This window comes from Microcaecilia unicolor, chromosome 2 (assembly GCF_901765095.1).
Source record: "Microcaecilia unicolor chromosome 2, aMicUni1.1, whole genome shotgun sequence".
In the NCBI taxonomy this organism is placed as follows: Eukaryota; Metazoa; Chordata; class Amphibia; order Gymnophiona; family Siphonopidae; genus Microcaecilia; species Microcaecilia unicolor.
In genome coordinates this window covers 125,578,329-125,597,446 of record NC_044032.1, presented here as the reverse complement: position 1 = coordinate 125,597,446, position 19,118 = coordinate 125,578,329, and the positions used below count along the sequence as shown (strand labels likewise).

The following is a 19,118-nucleotide window of genomic DNA, read 5'->3' as shown; positions in this document are numbered from 1 at the left end:
AACATACTGCCCATTAGCAACAGCTTGCTTAGAAAATCATTTTTCACCTACATCTTCAGTCCCTTGAATTTTCCTGTTTGTTTTCAGTCAGATCAGTGTTCTCATCATGAATTTTTGCCAGCCCAGGTGTCATGAAGGAGTACCCGGGAGGGAGTACTGCACAGTATAACATTTTCTGTTAAGTTAGCTGGGTGTTCAGTAAAATTAGCTGGTTGGTGCACCCATTCAAAAGTACTACACTATACTGTACTAGAGGCTTGTATCCTGCCATAGCCCTTAAAATAAAAAGGTGAAAGCGGGTAACGATCATATAGGCACCAAAGAAAAAGTATAACTTATGTATAACTATACAAAACAATCTCCTAAATTCACAAAACATACTTTACAAAAAGATACGTTTTCAGTTTTCTTCTAAACAACAGATAAAATGAAGAAGAAAGAATATCCTGTAGAAGAAGGTTCCAAATTCTAATGGCATGGAAAACTAAAGATAGCGATGTGTTTTATACCTTTCAAAGATGATAGCTGACAAAGAAAATAATAAAAATAAATCATCCAGAGCATCACCATATAAGTGGCCTTTTACTAAGGAGTGCTAGCGTTTTTAGTTTGTGCTAAAAATCAGCTGATCCTAAATGCTGAGATGCCCATAACGTAATTTGCACAGTTCATTCCACACAACATGCAGGAATATAACAAATTCCACATAACTTCGAATATTAAGTGGAATAAAATGTTTTGTCCGCATCTTTATTTTAACAGGATAATTACATTTTTACCAAATCAAATTCCAATCAAACAATGGAAATACATTTTTTTCAATCACATAGAGCTATTCAGTAGTGAAACTAGCTCACTATCATGCTTATTTTTGAAAGAGGACGCCCATGTTTCGACACAAATCGCAAGATGGGCGTCCTTCTCACAGGGTTGCCCAAATCGGCATAATCGAAAGCCGATTTTGGGTGTCCCCAACTGCTTTCTGTTGCGGGGACGACCAAAGTTCCCAGGGGCATATTGGAGGCGTAGCGAAGGCGGGACTTGGGCGTGCCTAACACATGGGCGTCCTCAACTCATAATGGAAAAAAAAGAGTGTCCCTGACGAGCATTTGGACAACTTTACCTGGTCCTGTTTTTCTTACGACTAAGGCATGAAAAGGTGCCCCAAACTGACCAGACGACCACCGGAGAGTATCAGGGATCACCTCCCCTTACTCCTTCAGTGGTCACTAACCCTCTCCGACCCTCAAAAAACAACTTTAAAAATATTTTGTGCCAGCCTCTATGCCAGCCTCAAATGTCATACTCAGGTCTATCACAGCAGTATGCAGGTCCCTGGAACAGTTTTAGTGGGTGCAGTGCACTTCAGGCAGGCGGACCCAGGCCCCCCCCCCCCCCCACCTTTTACACTTGTGGTGGTAAATGTGAGCCCTCCAAAACCCACCAGAAACCCTCAAACTATAAGGGTGGGAGGAAAGAGCAAAATTGACGTTGATGTGCTTCACCGCTCCACCTTTCCTTTTTTTTTTAACCAATCATTTTTTCATTCCCGTCATACCAAACTGCTTCAACTTATCTAACCAATCAACACCAGTCTTACCTTCCTATAATTATCTTATCGGACCTCAGACTCCTTTACGCAAAATTACCCTTCTGTTTGTACTGTGTCAGACAATGTTAACACCCTCTCAGCTTAATCTGAGAGGGTTCCCTTATATTCCTATGGGTGTCTCAGCGTTTAGCGCCAGATGATTTTTAGCATGAGCTAAAAACGCTAGCGCACCTTAGTAAAAGACCCCCATAATGTCTTAAAAACTAAACAACAAAGGTTAAAAACAATTCATGCTTCTATGGGGAGCCAATGAAGACCAGCAAATAACAGGGTCACATGATCAAATCTACTTTTTCTACAAATCAGTCTAGCAGCTGTGTTCTGAATCAATCTTAGCTTCTTAAGTAATTTCTGCAAAATACCTAGAGTGAATTACAGTAATCCAGAGATAACAAAATAGCCTGAATCAATACCCTGAAATGTTGTAGAAAAAATAAAGATTGAATTAAATATACTTGCTTTAATTAAAACATAGATTTTTTAACTACAGCATTAATCTGAGGTTCCATCATTAAAGGTGAGTCTAAAAGCACCCGTAAGACCCTTGACTTCGTATACACTGTAATACATGACTCATCTAGCAATATAATCTGCTCCAATATAGAACTCTGATTAATAGCAAACCAGTGTATCTTAGGTTTTTCAGCATTCAGCTTTAAATGATATTGTACAGACCAGCTTTTAATCTTATCAATTGCAGACATCAGCTTTCTTGTTAACAAATTAAAGTTCTCATTTACAGAAAGCAATACAAAGATATCATCTGTTTGTGAAAACATCCACTCACCTAATGCCAGCATAACCATACTCGTCTTTTACTAAAGACTAGTAAAAAAGGCCCGTTTCAGTGAGAGATGAAATGGGCCCTAGCAAGGTTTTGTTGTCCTGCGAGCCTCCTGTTCCCCGGGCCCCCCTGCAGCCACCCATGGCCACCGACCCAGCTGTCCCTCAGCCCCCCTCCAGGCACCTGTCCACTGCTGGCGCTCCGTGATGCGGGTTCAGTCGGAAAAATGGCCACCGAGGGGCAGGGGGAGATGGCGTTTCATCGAGTGTCAGTGCTCCGCCCTCGTCGTCATCACGTAATGACGCGAGGGCGAGGCACACACTCATGAGGAAAGCGGATATCTCGATGCTTCAACTTCTGGTGGTAGCTTCATTTAGAACGTTGAGGTTGTGAATTATGTGCGGATGGGGCGTGGCTGAGGGCGGGTCTATGAGTGACAGTGAGTGGTGCATGAGTGAGAGTTGCTGACAGCCTAGCCTACCAACACTGCAGGGCTTCAGTGTTTCCCTCCCACAGAGTGAGCTTCAGAATGTTGCAGGTGAGAATTATTTATATAGATTAGCTTGAGTTATCTGCAGCAGGGCCCATAGGATTAAAATGGGCCCTGCTGCAGATAACTCGAGTTAATCTTTAGTAAAAGACCCCCTCAATGAGGCCATAAAAGCATTATACAGCACAGGGGAAATAGGTGATCCCAGAAGGATTCCACAAGGAGAGACTCCACAGGGAGGAGCTCAAAAGGAGGATGAGCAGTTATCCTTCCTGACCATATATCATCTTTTCCTCAGGAATCCATCAAACCATTTTAGTACATTCCCCATAAGTCCAAATCTCTCTAATCTATCCAGTAACAAGTCATGGTCAAGGATATCAAATACAGCATAAACATTAGTAGGACCATTTGATTCCCCTTACTCAATTCTGATTGAACAGTTGACTTTAATGCAACTAGCAGTGTCCCTGTACTATGAAACCTCCTAAACCCGTGTTGAGATGATAACAGTAAGTTTGGTTGCTGAATAAATTCTGGAAGCTAAGAAGCCACAAAAAAACTCAATAAGCTTAGTTTAAAAAGGAGTGCTTGCAACTGGTCTAAAACTTGGTGATTGTGATAAGTCCAGTCCTGTGGCTTTTGGAATAGGTGTCAGGACAATATCTTCAAAAGAAGGAGAAAACCAACCAGATTGCATGATGATATTAGACAAATATGTTAACCAAGCCACAACAAATTCTGGTGGGTTTGCCAATAGGTGTGCTGGACACTCATCTAAAAATACAAGGAGAATTAGGGGCCCTTTTACTAAGGCGCTTCAAAAAATGGCCTGTGCTGGTGTAAGCACACGTTTTGGACGCACACAAGTCCATTTTTCAGCTTGCCTGCAAAAATGGTCTTTTGGGGGGGGGGGGGGGAGCGAAAAGTGGCATGTGGCAAAATTAAAACCTGCGAGCGTCCATTTACGGCCTGAGGCCTTAACGCCACCATTGACTTAGCGATAAGGTCTCATGCATTAACCAGGCTGTAATTGTCAGTACATGTACACTGCCGATTACCGCCGGATAAGCGCCACACTGTAAATAAATTTCTATTGTGTGTTTTGAACGCACGTAAAAAATGGAATTATCACCCAGGACACGTGGTAGCTGGGCAGTAGTTCCAATTTGAGGCACGTTGGACATGAGTAGGCGCCTTGTGCCTTAGTGAAAGGATCCCTTAGAGAGTTTTTTATTTGAAGGACATATATCAGTACTACTAACAGTATGAAATGATGCCCAGCATTTGTCTCTTGGTATCTGGGGAGAACATCACAGATGATGATTGACTTATTTTTTATTTTTGTTACATTTGTACCCCACACTTTTTACCACTCATGGCAGGCTCAATGCGGCAGGCAATGGAGGGTTAAGTGATTTGCCCAGAGTCACAGGAGCTGCCTGTGCCGGGAATTGAACTCAGTTCCTCAGGACCAAAGTCCACCACCCTAACCACTAGGCCACTCCTCCACTTATGACTCTTAGGGATCATGTTATTAAACTGCCATAGGGTTACCGTACAGGTAGCATGTGCTAAATCGGCCCTACCACCGGAGTATTGTGGGAGCCCAGCGGTAGCTCTGAAATTGGGCGCGCAGTATCCCACAGTAGAAAATAATTTTCTATTTTGTACCTGGGGGAGCATTCCCGGTGGTAATCAGCAGCACGTCCACATTACGCGCTACCTGATTACCACAGGGTTACCGTGTGAGCCCTTTCCACCTACTAAATAGGTGGTGGTAAGAACTCAGGCAGTAAATAACCACTCACTAATTTTAATATTAGTGCATGGCCATTTACTGCCCCATTTAAAAAAAGGCCTTTTTCCTGCTGCAATAAAAAGTGGCCTAGCACACGCCAATTTTACGCACCAAAACTAGTGCAGGTCACTTTTTATTGCGGCTTAGTAAAAGGGTCCCTAAGTTGGTTTTGTGATTGTCTTCTCCATTCCAAAAGCTTGGGCAGTGATGTAAACTTTTATCAAAGTTGAATATTTTATTGTTTATTTATTCATGAGACTTGCCTTTTTCTATGTCAGAAATTCCAAGAGAGATGCCATAAGAACCGATCACCTGCTGTTCTAACAAGTAAGTGTGTTGACATATGTAAATAGATTAAAATTGTTGTATAGCTGTTTACAACTGCTAAAATATATGAGTGTATGACACGGGAACCAAAAGACTAAAATATAATGATAAAAATGCAAAAGAAAATGGTTTGAATTATATAAGCAAATTAAAAAGATTGCCATGTCATAAAAAGACTCCTATATACTGAGGTTTACGGTTGGCAATAGATGACATTCCCAACATTTGTATTTTGTAATATGCTGATGATTTTGACAACGGTCATCTATGGGTTATTGGTTTACAAAATTTACTGTAATACTTGCTTCATGTCATAATAATAAAAATAAAGTTAAAAAATTAAATCAATGTAATATCGGGGCTTCATATGTCTGGCAGACCCCAATTAAGATAATTCCCTGGTGGATATAATAAATGTAATCAGATGATTAGCTTAAGAATAGCAAAATTAGTCCAAATATTAGAAAGGAGCAAAAAAATATCTATTTTTTGACACACATTTAATAATAGAGCATGTTTTGAGGAACAATTTATTTATCATGGTAAAAACCATGAACAGACAGATCATACAAACCATACTCAAGCCACTTTTTTCTTTGTTTTTCATGGCTTACAGATGCCTTTAGCTTGAAACTGTACAAATATTCCCTTAATCTGAGGTCAGATTCTTGTCTTATTAGCATTAATATAGAAACTTCTATGTATATTTTGCATCTCTTTATCACAAAAGAGGTTCATTTTGAAGAGTCATTTTGCTAAGTAAGCAAGAATGTGTGGGGTTAAGACTTCCTGTGCTGCGGTGGCTCCATTAAAATTCGGAGTCTTCTCATTTTACTATTTTTGGTGCAAGAATTGTTAGCATCACAAGATCTTTGATGTGAGAAGCTGTTGTGGTATTTGTTCACCGCGCATGTATCACATTTTCCAAGCCTTGTTGCTCATAACAGAGTATGTGACCCCTGAAACAGGCAGCTTTCTGCCGAAACAAGGCCCCATGTCGAATCCTGTTTTGCGGGGTGCTTTCCTAATAAATAATTTTACATTTAGTTTAAAACAATTTTTATTGATGACATTTCCAACCATACAAATCCAACATTGTAAATAATATGAACAATTTTTTGTTTGATTTTGACTAACATCGTCATCAATTTTTTCAAACTTTTGTATGCAGTCTGGCAATAATGTTATCAAAAACAGTATCCATTAATTCCCACCGCAATATAACATCCTATCACATTCTTTAACGAATCTACATAACATTAGATAGTGAATCTCATCATGAATTAAGTTGCCCCCCTCCCCCCCTCCTCGTCCATAATCCCGTTCAGCTTACTGTAATCTTTCCTTCCCCCCCCCCTTTTTGATCCCCTCCCCCTTCCCCCCCCCCTTTTTTGTGAAGCATCAGTTCCTTGGTCACATGGATATAAGGCCACCTTTTTTTGTTACAGAGCTTGTCATGTAGGAATGCGAGGGTCCCCCAGCTTATTGATAATATTGCTACGAGCGCGGGGCGCAAGGGCCTGTATATAATTTCTCCAAGTAAGAAATAATTCTTTTTGTCGTTTGAATCGCAAAGCGACAGCCCGGACCTCCATCAACAATAAGGCATGAAATCTATTACGCCATTGCCAGTATGTCAGAGGCTCCTGTGTGACCCAATTGACCAGTATGCATTTTTTTCCCCACTAAGCAGGCCTTATATACCAACAAATTATGGTGGACAGCACCAGCCCCAAACATATCGTCCATCCCCAACAGGGCCTGTTCCGGTTTCAGCGAAATGCTCTTATGTTCTAAGTATCCTAAAAAATTAAATATTTTAGTCCAGAACTGCTGGACTTCCCGGCACTCCCACAAAGCGTGGTAATATGTACAGGGCGCACTTCCACATCTCCCACAAATTGGTTCTCCCACTCCTCCCATTTTAAAAAGTCTTGATTTAGATGTATAGGCCCTAAAAATCACCCTTCCTTGACATTCTCTTAGTTCTGCGCTGTCTATTCGTCTAGGGATCTGTCGTAAACAACTCAGCAACATTTGCGATGTCACCTCCCTTCCAAGGTCTGCTGACCATTTCAGTAGAAGATGGCTCATAGTTTGATGTACCTAATAATTTTACATTTATATGGTGTTCTGAAAGCCCTGTGGTCCACCCCTACTTCTTTGTGCCTGTTGGACTATATGTAGGGGTTTTCTGTCCTATTTTGTAATGAAGGGGTTGAGGGGGAGATGGAGTGAGGGCAAGGGAATTGTCAGATTCACTTACGTATAGCAACTTTTGATAGCTTAACACAGTTCACATGGTTTAAAACAACGTCCATTAAGCCAGTTGAATATTACGAAGTTGTTCTGCATGCATTTGCAGGGAACACAGCTCAGTATTTGCTGTACATGTTAAATGTGATGGATAATGCCTCAGCAGATGTTATCAATACATCTCCCTTGCAGTTGCATGCTGTACCCCCAGATTCTATATATGGCGTTTAAGTTGCATGCACAAATTTGGACACGCATCCAAATGCTTACTTTTTGCAGGTAACACGCATATATTTGATCATTTTACTATTGTTATACTATTAATCAAAACTATAAGTTTTATGTCAAGTTGCTGTACACTGCCTTTTTTTTTTTTTACCCCACGCTTTCCCACTCATGGCAGGCTCAATGTGGCTTACATGGAGCAATGGAGGGTTAAGTGACTTGCCCAGAGTCACAAGAAGCTGCCTGTGCCTGAAGTGGGAATTGAACTCACTTCCTCGGGACCAAAGTCCACCACCCTAACCACTAGGCCACTCCTTGTGTGAATTTCTTCATAAAGGCAGTTAATAAATTCCAATAAATAAATAAATAAATAAATAAATAATTCCAAACAAATGCATTTCAAAATGAGGAATAGCCTAGTTGTTAAAGCAATAGGCTTACAACCAAGGAAGCCTGGTTTGAAGCCTACTACTGCTCCTTGTGATGTTGGGCATGCATTGGCTCAGGTCCAAATTTATTTATTTATTTATTTTATTGCATTTGTATCCCACATTTTCCCACCTATTTGTGGGTTCAGTGTGGCTTACAATACATTGTAATGATGGGAATACAATTTGTTACAACTCGATTATGGGTTACGTTGTGAGGAGTTAAGTTAAGACAAAGTCGGAGTATCGTTAAGGGGAATAAAACAATGGAAAAAGAACGTTGGAACAGTGAAAGAACAACGGATACTAATAGGGCAACAAGACAATAGCAAGAGAGCATTCAGGTATAACATTTTTATCTGTAGATTAGGTTTAAATGTGATAAAATTATGGGGGATGAGAGTACAGAAAAGAATGTATTGATGCATTGCTAACAGTGTGTGTGGACTTCATGTGTTTTGATCCTTTCAATAGATTTTTTCAAAAAGATGAGTCTTTAATAGTTTGCGGAAGTCGGTTAGTTAATTCAGATTGCAAGCCCTCCAGGGACAGGAAATTACCTACAGTAGCTCAGGGCCACCGAAGGACAGAGCCGGGCCCGGGACTGGACCGCCGCTGACCCCCTAGGCCCCCTCCCCCACTCAGGATGCAGTCGCAGTCGCCACCACTCCCTCACTCGCATGTTCAGGCCGCCCCTGCCTCCATGCGCGTAGCCAGACTTGAAATATTGGAGGGGCCGGAGCCGAAAGTGAGGAGGGCACATTTTGCTCCACCTCCCTGCTCCCCACCGTAACTCCATATACATTGGCTACCCTGCTAAGTGCTTCCCCTCAAGTTGCTCATACTCAGTTTTATCAAAACCGAGCATGCACGATGTGAGGAGAAGCACTGAGCAGAGCACAGCACTGCAGGAAGGCTTCTGTTGGCAGGGTTTGGGGATCCCTGCCAGCCAAACCAGGGGCCCCAAATCCAATTTGCAATCCTGTCTGCTCCTCCCTGGCTTGTAAGGGGGGCCCGGCACCTGTCTTTCCCCTTCTCCTGTCGGGACCCAGGTGATTGTGTTAACGTGATCACCCCAGTGGTGTAGCCAGACAGCCAATTTTGGGTGGGCCTGAGCCCAAAGTGGGTGGGCACAAATTTTCTCTCTGCCCCGCCCCTTCCTCCACCTATTCTCCACATCTCCCCCAGCACCTCCCAACTCAAAATTGAAACAGAAACACTTTAACTTATGAGGAAAGTGACATCTGCTCTGCACATTTCTCAAGCTATCATATTTCAGTTAAGATTCAAAATAAAATGCCTTTTCTACCTTTGTTGTCTGGTCATTTTCTTTTTCCATCATGTTGATCCAGTTTCTCTTTTGAACTTTCCAATCTTTCTGCTATTTCTCCTTGAAGCAGCTGCTGTCCATTTGTCTTTTTCTCCTCTCTTGTTCCTCTCTTGTTCCGACTCCGAGTCCCGCCCCTTAGGATACAAACTTCCTGTTTGTGTCTTAAGGGGCGGGACTCAGAGTCGGAACGCTGCACAGAGCTGTTAGTGGGCAGGTGGCTGGTCCCGCGCTGCAGTTTGAGGAATGGATGACATCTCCCCAGCTGGATCTTCGTATGCTGCCTATTCGTTGTCTGCTGTGCTGATGTGACGTGTGCAGCTGGGAGGATAACCGCTGCTGAAGCTGCAATGGGAGGAGGGACTGATGGTGGCTGGCTGGTTTTGTTTTCTACTGGGTGGGCCTGAGATGAAAATGGATGGGCCCAGGCCTACTCGTGGCTACGCCCCTGGATCACCCGGGTCCCATCAGGAGCAGGAGAGAAACAGAAACTGGCCCAGGGCCCCCCTTGGAGGCCTGGCCCGGGGAGTCATGAGCTGCATCTGCATACATAAATAAAAAGGATTTTTGGGGGTATAGTAAGGATGGAGTCATGACATGGCAGATGACGTTTAATGTGAGCAAGTGCAAGGTGATGCATGTGGGAAAAAAGAACCCGAATTATAGCTACGTCATGCAAGGTTCCACGTTAGGAGTTACGGACCAAGAAAGGGATCTGGGTGTCGTCGTCGATAATACACTGAAACCTTCTGCTCAGTGTGCTGCTGCGGCTAGGAAAGCGAATAGAATGTTGGGTATTATTAAGAAAGGTATGAAAACAGGTGTGAGGATGTTATAATGCCATTGTATTGCTCCATGGTGCAACCACACCTTGAGTATTGTGTTCAATTCTGGTCGCCGCATCTCAAGAAAGATATAGTAGAATTGGAAAAGGTGCAGCGAAGGGCGGCTAAAATGATAGCGGGAATGGGACGACTTCCCTATGAAGAAAGACTAAGGAGGCTAGGGCTTTTCAGCTTGGAGAAGAGACGGCTGAGAGGAGACATGATAGAGGTATATAAAATAATGAGTGGAGTGGAACAGGTGGATGTGAAGCGTCTGTTCACGCATTCCAAAAATACTAGGACTAGGGAGCATGCGATGAAACTACAGTGTAGTAAATTTAAAACAAATCAGAGAAAATGTTTCTTCAACCAACGCATAATTAAACTCTGGAATTCGTTGCCGGAGAACGTGGTGAAGGCGGTTAGCTTAGCAGAGTTTAAAAAGGGATTAGACAGTTTCCTAAAGAACAACTCCATAAACCACTACTAAATGGACTTGGGAAAAATCCACAATTCCAAAATAACATGTATAGAATGTTTGTACGTTTGGGAAGTTCGCCAGGTGCCCTTGACCTGGATTGGCCGCTGTTGTGGACAGGATGCTGGGCTCGATGGACCCTTGGTCTCTTTCCCAGTGTGGCATTACTTATGTACTTATGTGTAGTTTATAAAATACATATGTATGTACTTCAGCCATGTATATTTACACCTTCTCAATGGCTGCTGTAAAATGTAAGTGACTGCATTTTAGCAATGATTTGTGCTGCTTTTATGATGCTATTTTATGAAGACACATAGGTGTCTATGGGGTCTGTTACTAAACTGTGATAAGTTTTAGCACCGACCACACCTTAAGTGCAAAACCTGTACAGTGAATGCAAGGAGTGTGTCCAGCATTGCCCTGCATTTACCACACAGGGTAGACACTTACCACATGGTACCACAACAACATGCTGTGCCAAATAGAGTGGGAGCTACAGCAATGCACCCAACCCCCAACACATCCCCCCGATCTGCTCCCCCAATGTCTGATCTCACCTCTTAATAAATACCCCTTCCCTTATCCTTCCATTGGCACAGTGTCACGCCCCCCCCCCCCCAACACACTGACTCTAAACCTTGACCAAAAATTATGCTCTCTTTAGAGTCCTACCTCTCCCCACTTCCTGACCCCCTCTTTGAAACCTATCCAGGGTCCTTGTTGCTATTGTTGTAGTCCTTTATGCTACTGCACAGTTCAGCACCTTGGTCAAAATGGCAACTGTCTCCTAGCAGTAGTTATGTGGTACTACCAGTAGGGGTCATCCTTTCAAATAGGAATGAGCGACCCCCTAGTTGTAATATTGCAAGACTACTACTAGTGAACAGGTGCCATTTTGGATAAGGGCACTGACCCTGGTGGGTGTGGAAAGTGACTTCTGCTATCAAGACCTTCAGCATTAGCTATGAGAACCCCCAGGATGAGTCAGAGGGGGAGGGGAGGGTTCTGAGGAAGGCATGTGTTTGTTTGAGGGTAGAGTCATTGTGTTGGGGGAGGTTACACTGTGCCAAGGAGGCAATATTTTACATTCTGGGGGACGAGAAGTGGGGAATCTGATCAGGGGTGCTGCCACAGTACTTGGCCTGCATTTTAAATGCCCTACTGGTCTGCCATTAGTGCAGATGCACATAGCACCTCCTCTTGAGATGGCGCTGTGGAGTCACACTATTGGCAGTTGATCCATGCACTAGCTATTGCCGATGGCCACATCTCTGCTGCACCCTTCATGCCTATTCTGCACCCTTACCAATATAAAGCAGCCAGTGCAGGTTTTTTACCACATCAGCTGTTTAAATGTGTAGTAGACAGCAGTACGGGTCTCTGTTATTTACTGCATGGTAAAACCCATGCTAGCTGCATGGTGCAGCTTAGTAAAAGATCCCCTATTTGTCTTTATTAAATAGCTCCTTAATAGGTATCTGCTTGGCGTCCCGGTGTTACCTGTTATAAAATTACATTCCACATGTGTATAACAGTGATGCCCAATTGCTTCTGCCTTTGGCACTGCCATCTGTCAAACTAGCAGCACCTGAATTTGCAATATATCACCAGGGGTCAGGTGCCACCATGTCAAAAGATGGCAGCACCAGAGACAAGAATGATTGGGCATCGCTCTTGCCTTTAGAAGCAAATGGGGGGGGGGGGGGGTGGAAGGTCAGAGGAGTGATTGTGCAGATGTTTAGGATGACTGGTGTGTGGTGAGTTGATAGAGGCCACACTAGTCCACAAGAGCTGCCATTGGCTCGTGGGCCCTGCAGTAAAGAACAATTCTATAAAGGATTAAGAAAAACATGGTGTAAGTCTAGCCATAATTTCTGCCTGTTTATCCTTAGCATTTTAATAATACATATAGACATCTGTGTGTCTTTTTAAAATAGGCTGCAAATAGGTACCTTCTTGTCTTTGTAGCCTAGCAGACCTGTTATAAAATTACCCTCTTTCAGTTGTACTAGTTCCATAAATGGTGCTGTATGTGCCCCACTTCCATAAGTTAGTTCTTGCTAATCCTTAGCAGGCCCTCTCTAAACAATATCAAAATTGCCTGCTTTAGTTATAAAGGAAGCAGGAAGTAAATCTTGTGATCTGAAGATTATGATTCCTTAGGGCCTTTTTTACTAAACCAAGCTAGTGATTCCTAATACATGGCAAATGTGATGCAGTCCATTGAAATTGAATGGGTTGTGGCGCATTTGCCGCACCAGAAATCGCTATTGTGGTGTAGTAAAAGAGGCCCTTAATCTCCCCGTGAGTAATTTATAATTAATTTTCATTTTTCTAATCCTACACATTAATTCATGGATTATGGTTCAGAGGGAATTCTGATCTATATGAAGTAATTTGAACCATCTCTAGTAGTTAAGCACAAAATTTTTTATTATTCCTAAGTGGATATTTGTCATAACTGCCTAGTTTTCGATTAAGTTTTGTTATTTTTATGCTTCAAAAAGTAAGGCTTTGAACTTTTATACTGAACTACTTGTCTCGATATGTCCTGTTGCTACTATAGTATTGAGCATGTACAGATATGTGCCACATTCATGCTTTGCACATGCTAGCAGTGTCAGTGACAATGAACATAGGGAGCCAGGAGGGAGGAGTGACAGAGGAAGCAGCACGTGAAGCCATGTGCTCACTCCATTCTTTTTCTCAGCCTAGCCTACTTGCATGTCTAAGCTTGGGTGGACCCTCTCCCACCCCAAACTCTATTGAACCTCATCCTTTTACTCCCACTCTCATGGACTCTCAAATATTATCTATCCTTTTGCCACCCTTCACCTTCCAAATGGTATCAAGCCCTAGTTCCCCTTAATATCTGATGATTGCTGTTTACCTTGTCATCCTAGAATGACCTATTCACATCCTAGTCAGTCTCCTCCCCTGTTCCCCACTGACACGGTCCACTGACACGGTTCCTCCAATCCTACCTTCCCTGTTGACACCATCAATGTATCCTCACTGAATTTTCCTTCCTGCTTGCACTTCTGCCACTCTACTGATGTCATTACTACTACTACTACTACTTATCATTTCTATAGCACTACTAGACGTGCACAGCGCTGTACACTTGAACATGAAGAGACAGTCCCTGCTCCACAGAGCTTACAATCTAATTAGGACAGACAAACAGGACAAACAAGAGATAAGAGAATATTAAAGTGAGGATGATAAAATAAGGGTTCTGAACAAGTGAGTAAGGGTTAGGAGTTAAAAGCAGCATCAAAAAGGTGGGCTTTTAGCTTAGATTTGAAGACGGCCAGAGATGGAGCTTGACATACCGGCTCAGGAAGTCTATTCCAGGCATATGGTGCAGCAAGATAAAAGGAACAGAGTCTGTGGAGTTAGCAGTGGAGGAGAAGGGTGCAGATAACAGAGATTTACCCAGTGAACGGAGTTCCCGGGGAGGAATGTAGGGAGAGATGAGAGTGGAGAGGTACTGAGGAGCTGCAGAGTGATTGCATCCAGCTTCTTTTTCTTTCTTCATTGACAGCACACTCTCCCTTTTCTGATATTGCTATGCTCCTTTCCATACTTCCTGCTGATGCCTAATGTCAGTGCCTAAAAATGGTATAGACTATTATAGAGAACAAAATTACTGATCATATACATAGGAATGGATTCATGGGACAAAGTCAACATGGATTTAGCCAAGGAAAATTTTGCCTCATCAATCTGATACATTTCTATGAAGGAGTAATTAAACATGTAGATAAAGGTGAGGCAGTTGATATTGTGTATCTGGAATTTTAGAAGGCATTTGGCAAAGTACCTCATGAATGACTCTTGAAGAAATTAAAAAGTTATAGGATCAGAAATGGTGTCCTATTGTGGATTAAGAACTGGTTACAAGATAGAAAACAGAGAATAAGGTTAAATGGTCAATATTCTTAATGGAAAAGGGCAAATAATGGGGTTCCCCATGGATCGGTGGTGGGAATGCTACTTTTTAACATATTTACAAATTATTTGGAAATGGGAATAATGAGTGAGATGATCAAATTTGCTGACAACACAGTTATTCAAATTTATTCAAAGAAGATTGTGAAAAATTGTAAGAGGACCTTATGACACTGGGCATCCAGATTGCAGATGGCATTTAATGTGAGCAAGTGCGAAGAGATGTATGTAGGGAAGAGGAACCTAAATTATAGCTACATGATGTAAAGCTCCACATTAGGAATAATCACCCAGGAAAAAGATTTAGATGTCATCTCTGTTTAGTTCTTTTTATATCTTTAATATCTTTCATGAATTCAGAGGTTACTTAATTCCTGTTAGCACACATATCTTTTGGATAAATGGTGCTACTTTTTGTTTTGGTCTTATTGACAATGCTCATAACTTAATTGGTAAACTAGCTAATTAGTGCTGTCAATTGGATGTTAACCATTATCATCACTAATTGGCATTAATTATAATTTATGCACACAAGTGTATTCTGTAATGTAGTTTGCGTAAATTCCAAGTTGCACAGTTGAAAAGGGGGTGTGGAATGGGCGTTTCTAAAATCTATGTGCATTAATATAGAATACACCCGTTCTGTGCTTAATATAGGCATTGGAATTTATGCCAAGTAAAACAAGGCCTAAATGGATGTGATGACCAAATTTGGCCACATGGAGAGGTGCTCGGCGTTATCAGAAAATCTAAAAATCCTTGGAGTCACAATTGATCGCCACCTAACACTTGAGACTCACGCGAACAACACAACAAAAAAGATGTTCTACTCCATGTGGAAACTGAAAAGAACAATTCTTTCCAAGATCTGTCTTTCGCAACCTAGTGCAATCACTTGTACTCAGTCACCTGGATTACTGCAACTCAATATACTCAGGCTGCAAAGAACAAATACTGAGAAAACTTCAAACAGCCCAGAATACAGCAGCCAGACTTATCTTCGGAAAACCAAAATACGAAAGTGCAACACCCCTACGTGAGAAGCTACACTGGCTCCCGCTCAAGGAACGTATCACCTTTAAAGTCTGCACGCTAGTTCACAAAATCATTCACGGTGAAGCTCCTGCTTACATGTCTGACCTAATAGACCTGCCACCTAGAAATGCCAAAAGATCATCCCGAACCTTTCTCAACCTCCATTTTCCTAAGTGCAAAGGTATAAAGTACAAAGTACTACATGCATCAACCTTCTCCTACATGAGCACGCAACTCTGGAACACACTACCACGTAACCTGAGAACAATCTACGAATTAACCGACTTCCGCAAACGACTGAAGACCTATCTCTTTGAAAAAACTTACTGCAAGGATCAAAACACATGATTTCCATGCACACTAATAGAAACACATCAATACACTCCCTTCTGAATTCTCTTCCCCTGTACTCTCCTCATATTCACAATCAACCCACAGATAAATTGTTATACCCTAACGCTCTCCTGCTATTATCTGTTCACCCTACCATTCCCCAATGTCACATCCCACATTTTCTATGCCCCAAAGATGATGTTACTGAATTTGTCTCCTATAACTCTTCATAATGTAACCCATAATCATAATGTAACAAACTGTACCTCCATCATTCACAACGTATTGTAAGCCACACTGAACCCGCAAATAGGTGGGAAAATGTGGGATACAAATGCAATAAATAAATAAACAAATAAATAAATAAATATTTTATATACCGTGCATAAATTTAAGCTCTATTCTATAAAATTTAGGTATACTTTAGAGAATACGCCTAGGTGTATTCTTTTTACCACGTGGATCTTTCAAGCGCAATATATAGAATCTACCCCATAGGAAATTATTGTTGTTTTTATTATTAGGATTTATTATTATTATTATTTTGCAAACACATCATTAAGGAAAAAATAATCCTTTAGGACAAATAATGACATCTATAAAATATTACTAGGAAATTGATATTATTAAGAATTTATAACTAGTAGTTGGCATAGCAGGCTTAAATATAAAATAAGAGTTTAGCAGAGGCACATTCTTCTGGTTTCTCTGCTAATTTTGAGTGTCGTGTAGCACAGTATTTATACAGTACTATAAATGTATTGTTTTTGTAACCCTTCCTAAAATGAGCTGTGCAAACAGAAAAATTAAATGATTCAGTGAAAGCTTATTGACTGCGTGATGAGAATAGATTGCAGGTCTGAACTATTGTTTCTAAGGTTCAACCATTGCACTGTGTTGCCAGCCCCAAAACTATCCATGAGGAGTTTGGCTGAAAGCCGATTGCCTGGCATTCATCAGCTTTACTAAGAGGCACCTGGCATTTATTCTGTCCTCCACAGATTCATCATACAGGGATATCCCACAGCCAGTTTTCTCATCAATGCAGCCTTCATCTTCAGTGCCTGTTGGATTGTCTGCTGTAAAGAAAGAAACTTTGCACCCTTTATCCAAAAGTGTTCCAACTGCTATTTTCGAAAGGTAAAAGCTACCTACTACTGCTTGTTCCATAGTCCTATGTGATAGCCTGTGTATGAGTATCTTGCTCAGTTTTGTTCCTACTACTTTTCTGTTTTGGGCTGATTTCAGCCATGACTTCAGAGTCCACATATATGTGGAATGGAGCATGTATGTTGATGAAAGAAGAGTATCTGTTATTATCTTGTATTGCACTTAGACCTGATAGATTACAGAAAAATAATTGGATACTGGTGTTAAATAAAAATATTGAAAGTTAACATAATGAAAATAGTTTTTCTCCTATAAGGCAATGTATTGAGATTCTGACAGTATTGCCTATAATGAGCTTGCCTGTAATAGTCAGTCAGCTAGAAAGAACCCATATACATTTACTAAAATATATACACGCAGACAGATATTTAAGGCTTCTGATTTTAGGTTTTAAACAGTAAAACACCCTGATGCAGAAAAAGATGCTTTTTATTGGATAAACACCAGAATGACATCACTTCCCTTAGTACTCTCACACCTCTCCCTTGGCTTGTCTTGTAGCTTATACACAGTTTTTATGTCTTGTATACACTGTCTTCTAAGTGACACAGCTTGGAGAAAAGACGGCTGAGGAGAGATATGATAGAGGTATATAAAATACTGAGTGGAGTAGAATGGGTAGACGTGAATTGCTTGTTTAGTCTTTCCAAAAATACTAGGATTAGGGGGTACGCGATGAAGCTACAAAGTAGTAAATTTAAAACAAATCGGAGAAAATATTTCTTCACTCAACGTGTAATTAAACTCAGGAATTTGTTGCCAGAGAATGTGACAAAAGCAGTTAGCTTAGCGGGGTTTAAAAAAGGTTTGGCCAGATTCCCAAATGAAAAGTCCATAAGCCACTATTAAAATGGACTTGGGAAAATCCACTGCTTATTTCTGGGATAAGCAGCATAAAATGTATTGTACTGTTTTGGGATCTTGCCAGGTACTTGTGACCTGGATTGGCCACTGTTGGAAACAGGATACTGGGCTTGATGGACCTTCAGTCTGACCCAGTATGGCAACACTTATGTACTTATTTGATTTCACCAGTAATAGCATCAGTGGTGTGAAAACACAACATACACCAATTTTTGTGCCTTCAAAACCCCCCTAATTAACAGGAAAATAAACACTTAAATTTAGTTTATAAACTCATAAAAGCAGAAAAGAGAAATATCTGTTTCATTTGTATAGCCATATTGAAAAGGTTTGAGCTTGTATATTGGATATGATGTATGTTGTTTGAACTACAGTATTGTCAAGCAAGTGAAGTTGCTGCTTTAGTAGATGAGTTGTGAGCTGGTGCTGTTATCTTTGCATTTGTTTCAGAAGATCTGCGCAGACTTTGGAGCCAGAAGCAGACTCCAGCACCTGGAGATTTCGCTCTCACTCAGAAGAGCTGTTACAGTCTGTAGGAATGTCATCATCTGTGGATTCATTTGCAATTGAAGGTGAGATCATTCAGAATACATTCCACTTGTTTTAATTAATATGGGACTTTGTAATAGTTCATTGGATGAAATGACAGTATTAAAGATGAAATAATTAGGTAGGATTTGGATTTTCTGGTTTTATGCTTTGTACCATTTCCAAAGAAATCAATATTAATTAAAAGAATACCCCCAATGAATCCCAAATATATGGAATACTTTTCTTTCTTTCCTTCCTTCCTTCCCCACCTCCCTTTTAGTTATCTATCTAGATGTAATTTTTAAAAATCCTCTAGCACCATTCCCTGCCACCAGAAACAATCCTATAATGTCCAGTTATAATGACCACCATTTTGAATTCAGGTTTACTCAGAGGGTTTTTTACTAAGGCGCGCTCATGTTTTTCGCACGCGCTGAAATTGGGGCTTGCTAAACATTAGACACGCCCATAGGAATGTATTGGCATCTCTAATGTTTAGCGCGTGCCCAATTTTAGCACGCGCCAAAAACGTGAGTGCACCTTAGTAAAAAAATCCTCTTAGTTTGTATTATGGATTCTGACAGATCATTGTCAAGGCATTATGTCACTTCCTTTAACTATCAGGCATTGCAACAACAGACAAATGAAGGGTATAGTTTCTGCCAGTTTGTCCTCT

General features: G+C 41.2%; 1 protein-coding gene across 1 annotated transcript in view; it reads left to right on the top strand.

Moving 5' to 3' along the window:
- Positions 1 to 19,118, top strand: part of ARHGEF28 (Rho guanine nucleotide exchange factor 28) — a 562,380-nt gene that overhangs the window by 419,156 nt on the left and 124,106 nt on the right. The window contains 3 exon segments of the mRNA XM_030193284.1: positions 4,966 to 5,014; positions 16,879 to 17,017; positions 18,362 to 18,483. Of these exon segments, the coding sequence (XP_030049144.1) occupies positions 4,966 to 5,014; positions 16,879 to 17,017; positions 18,362 to 18,483 (310 nt within the window).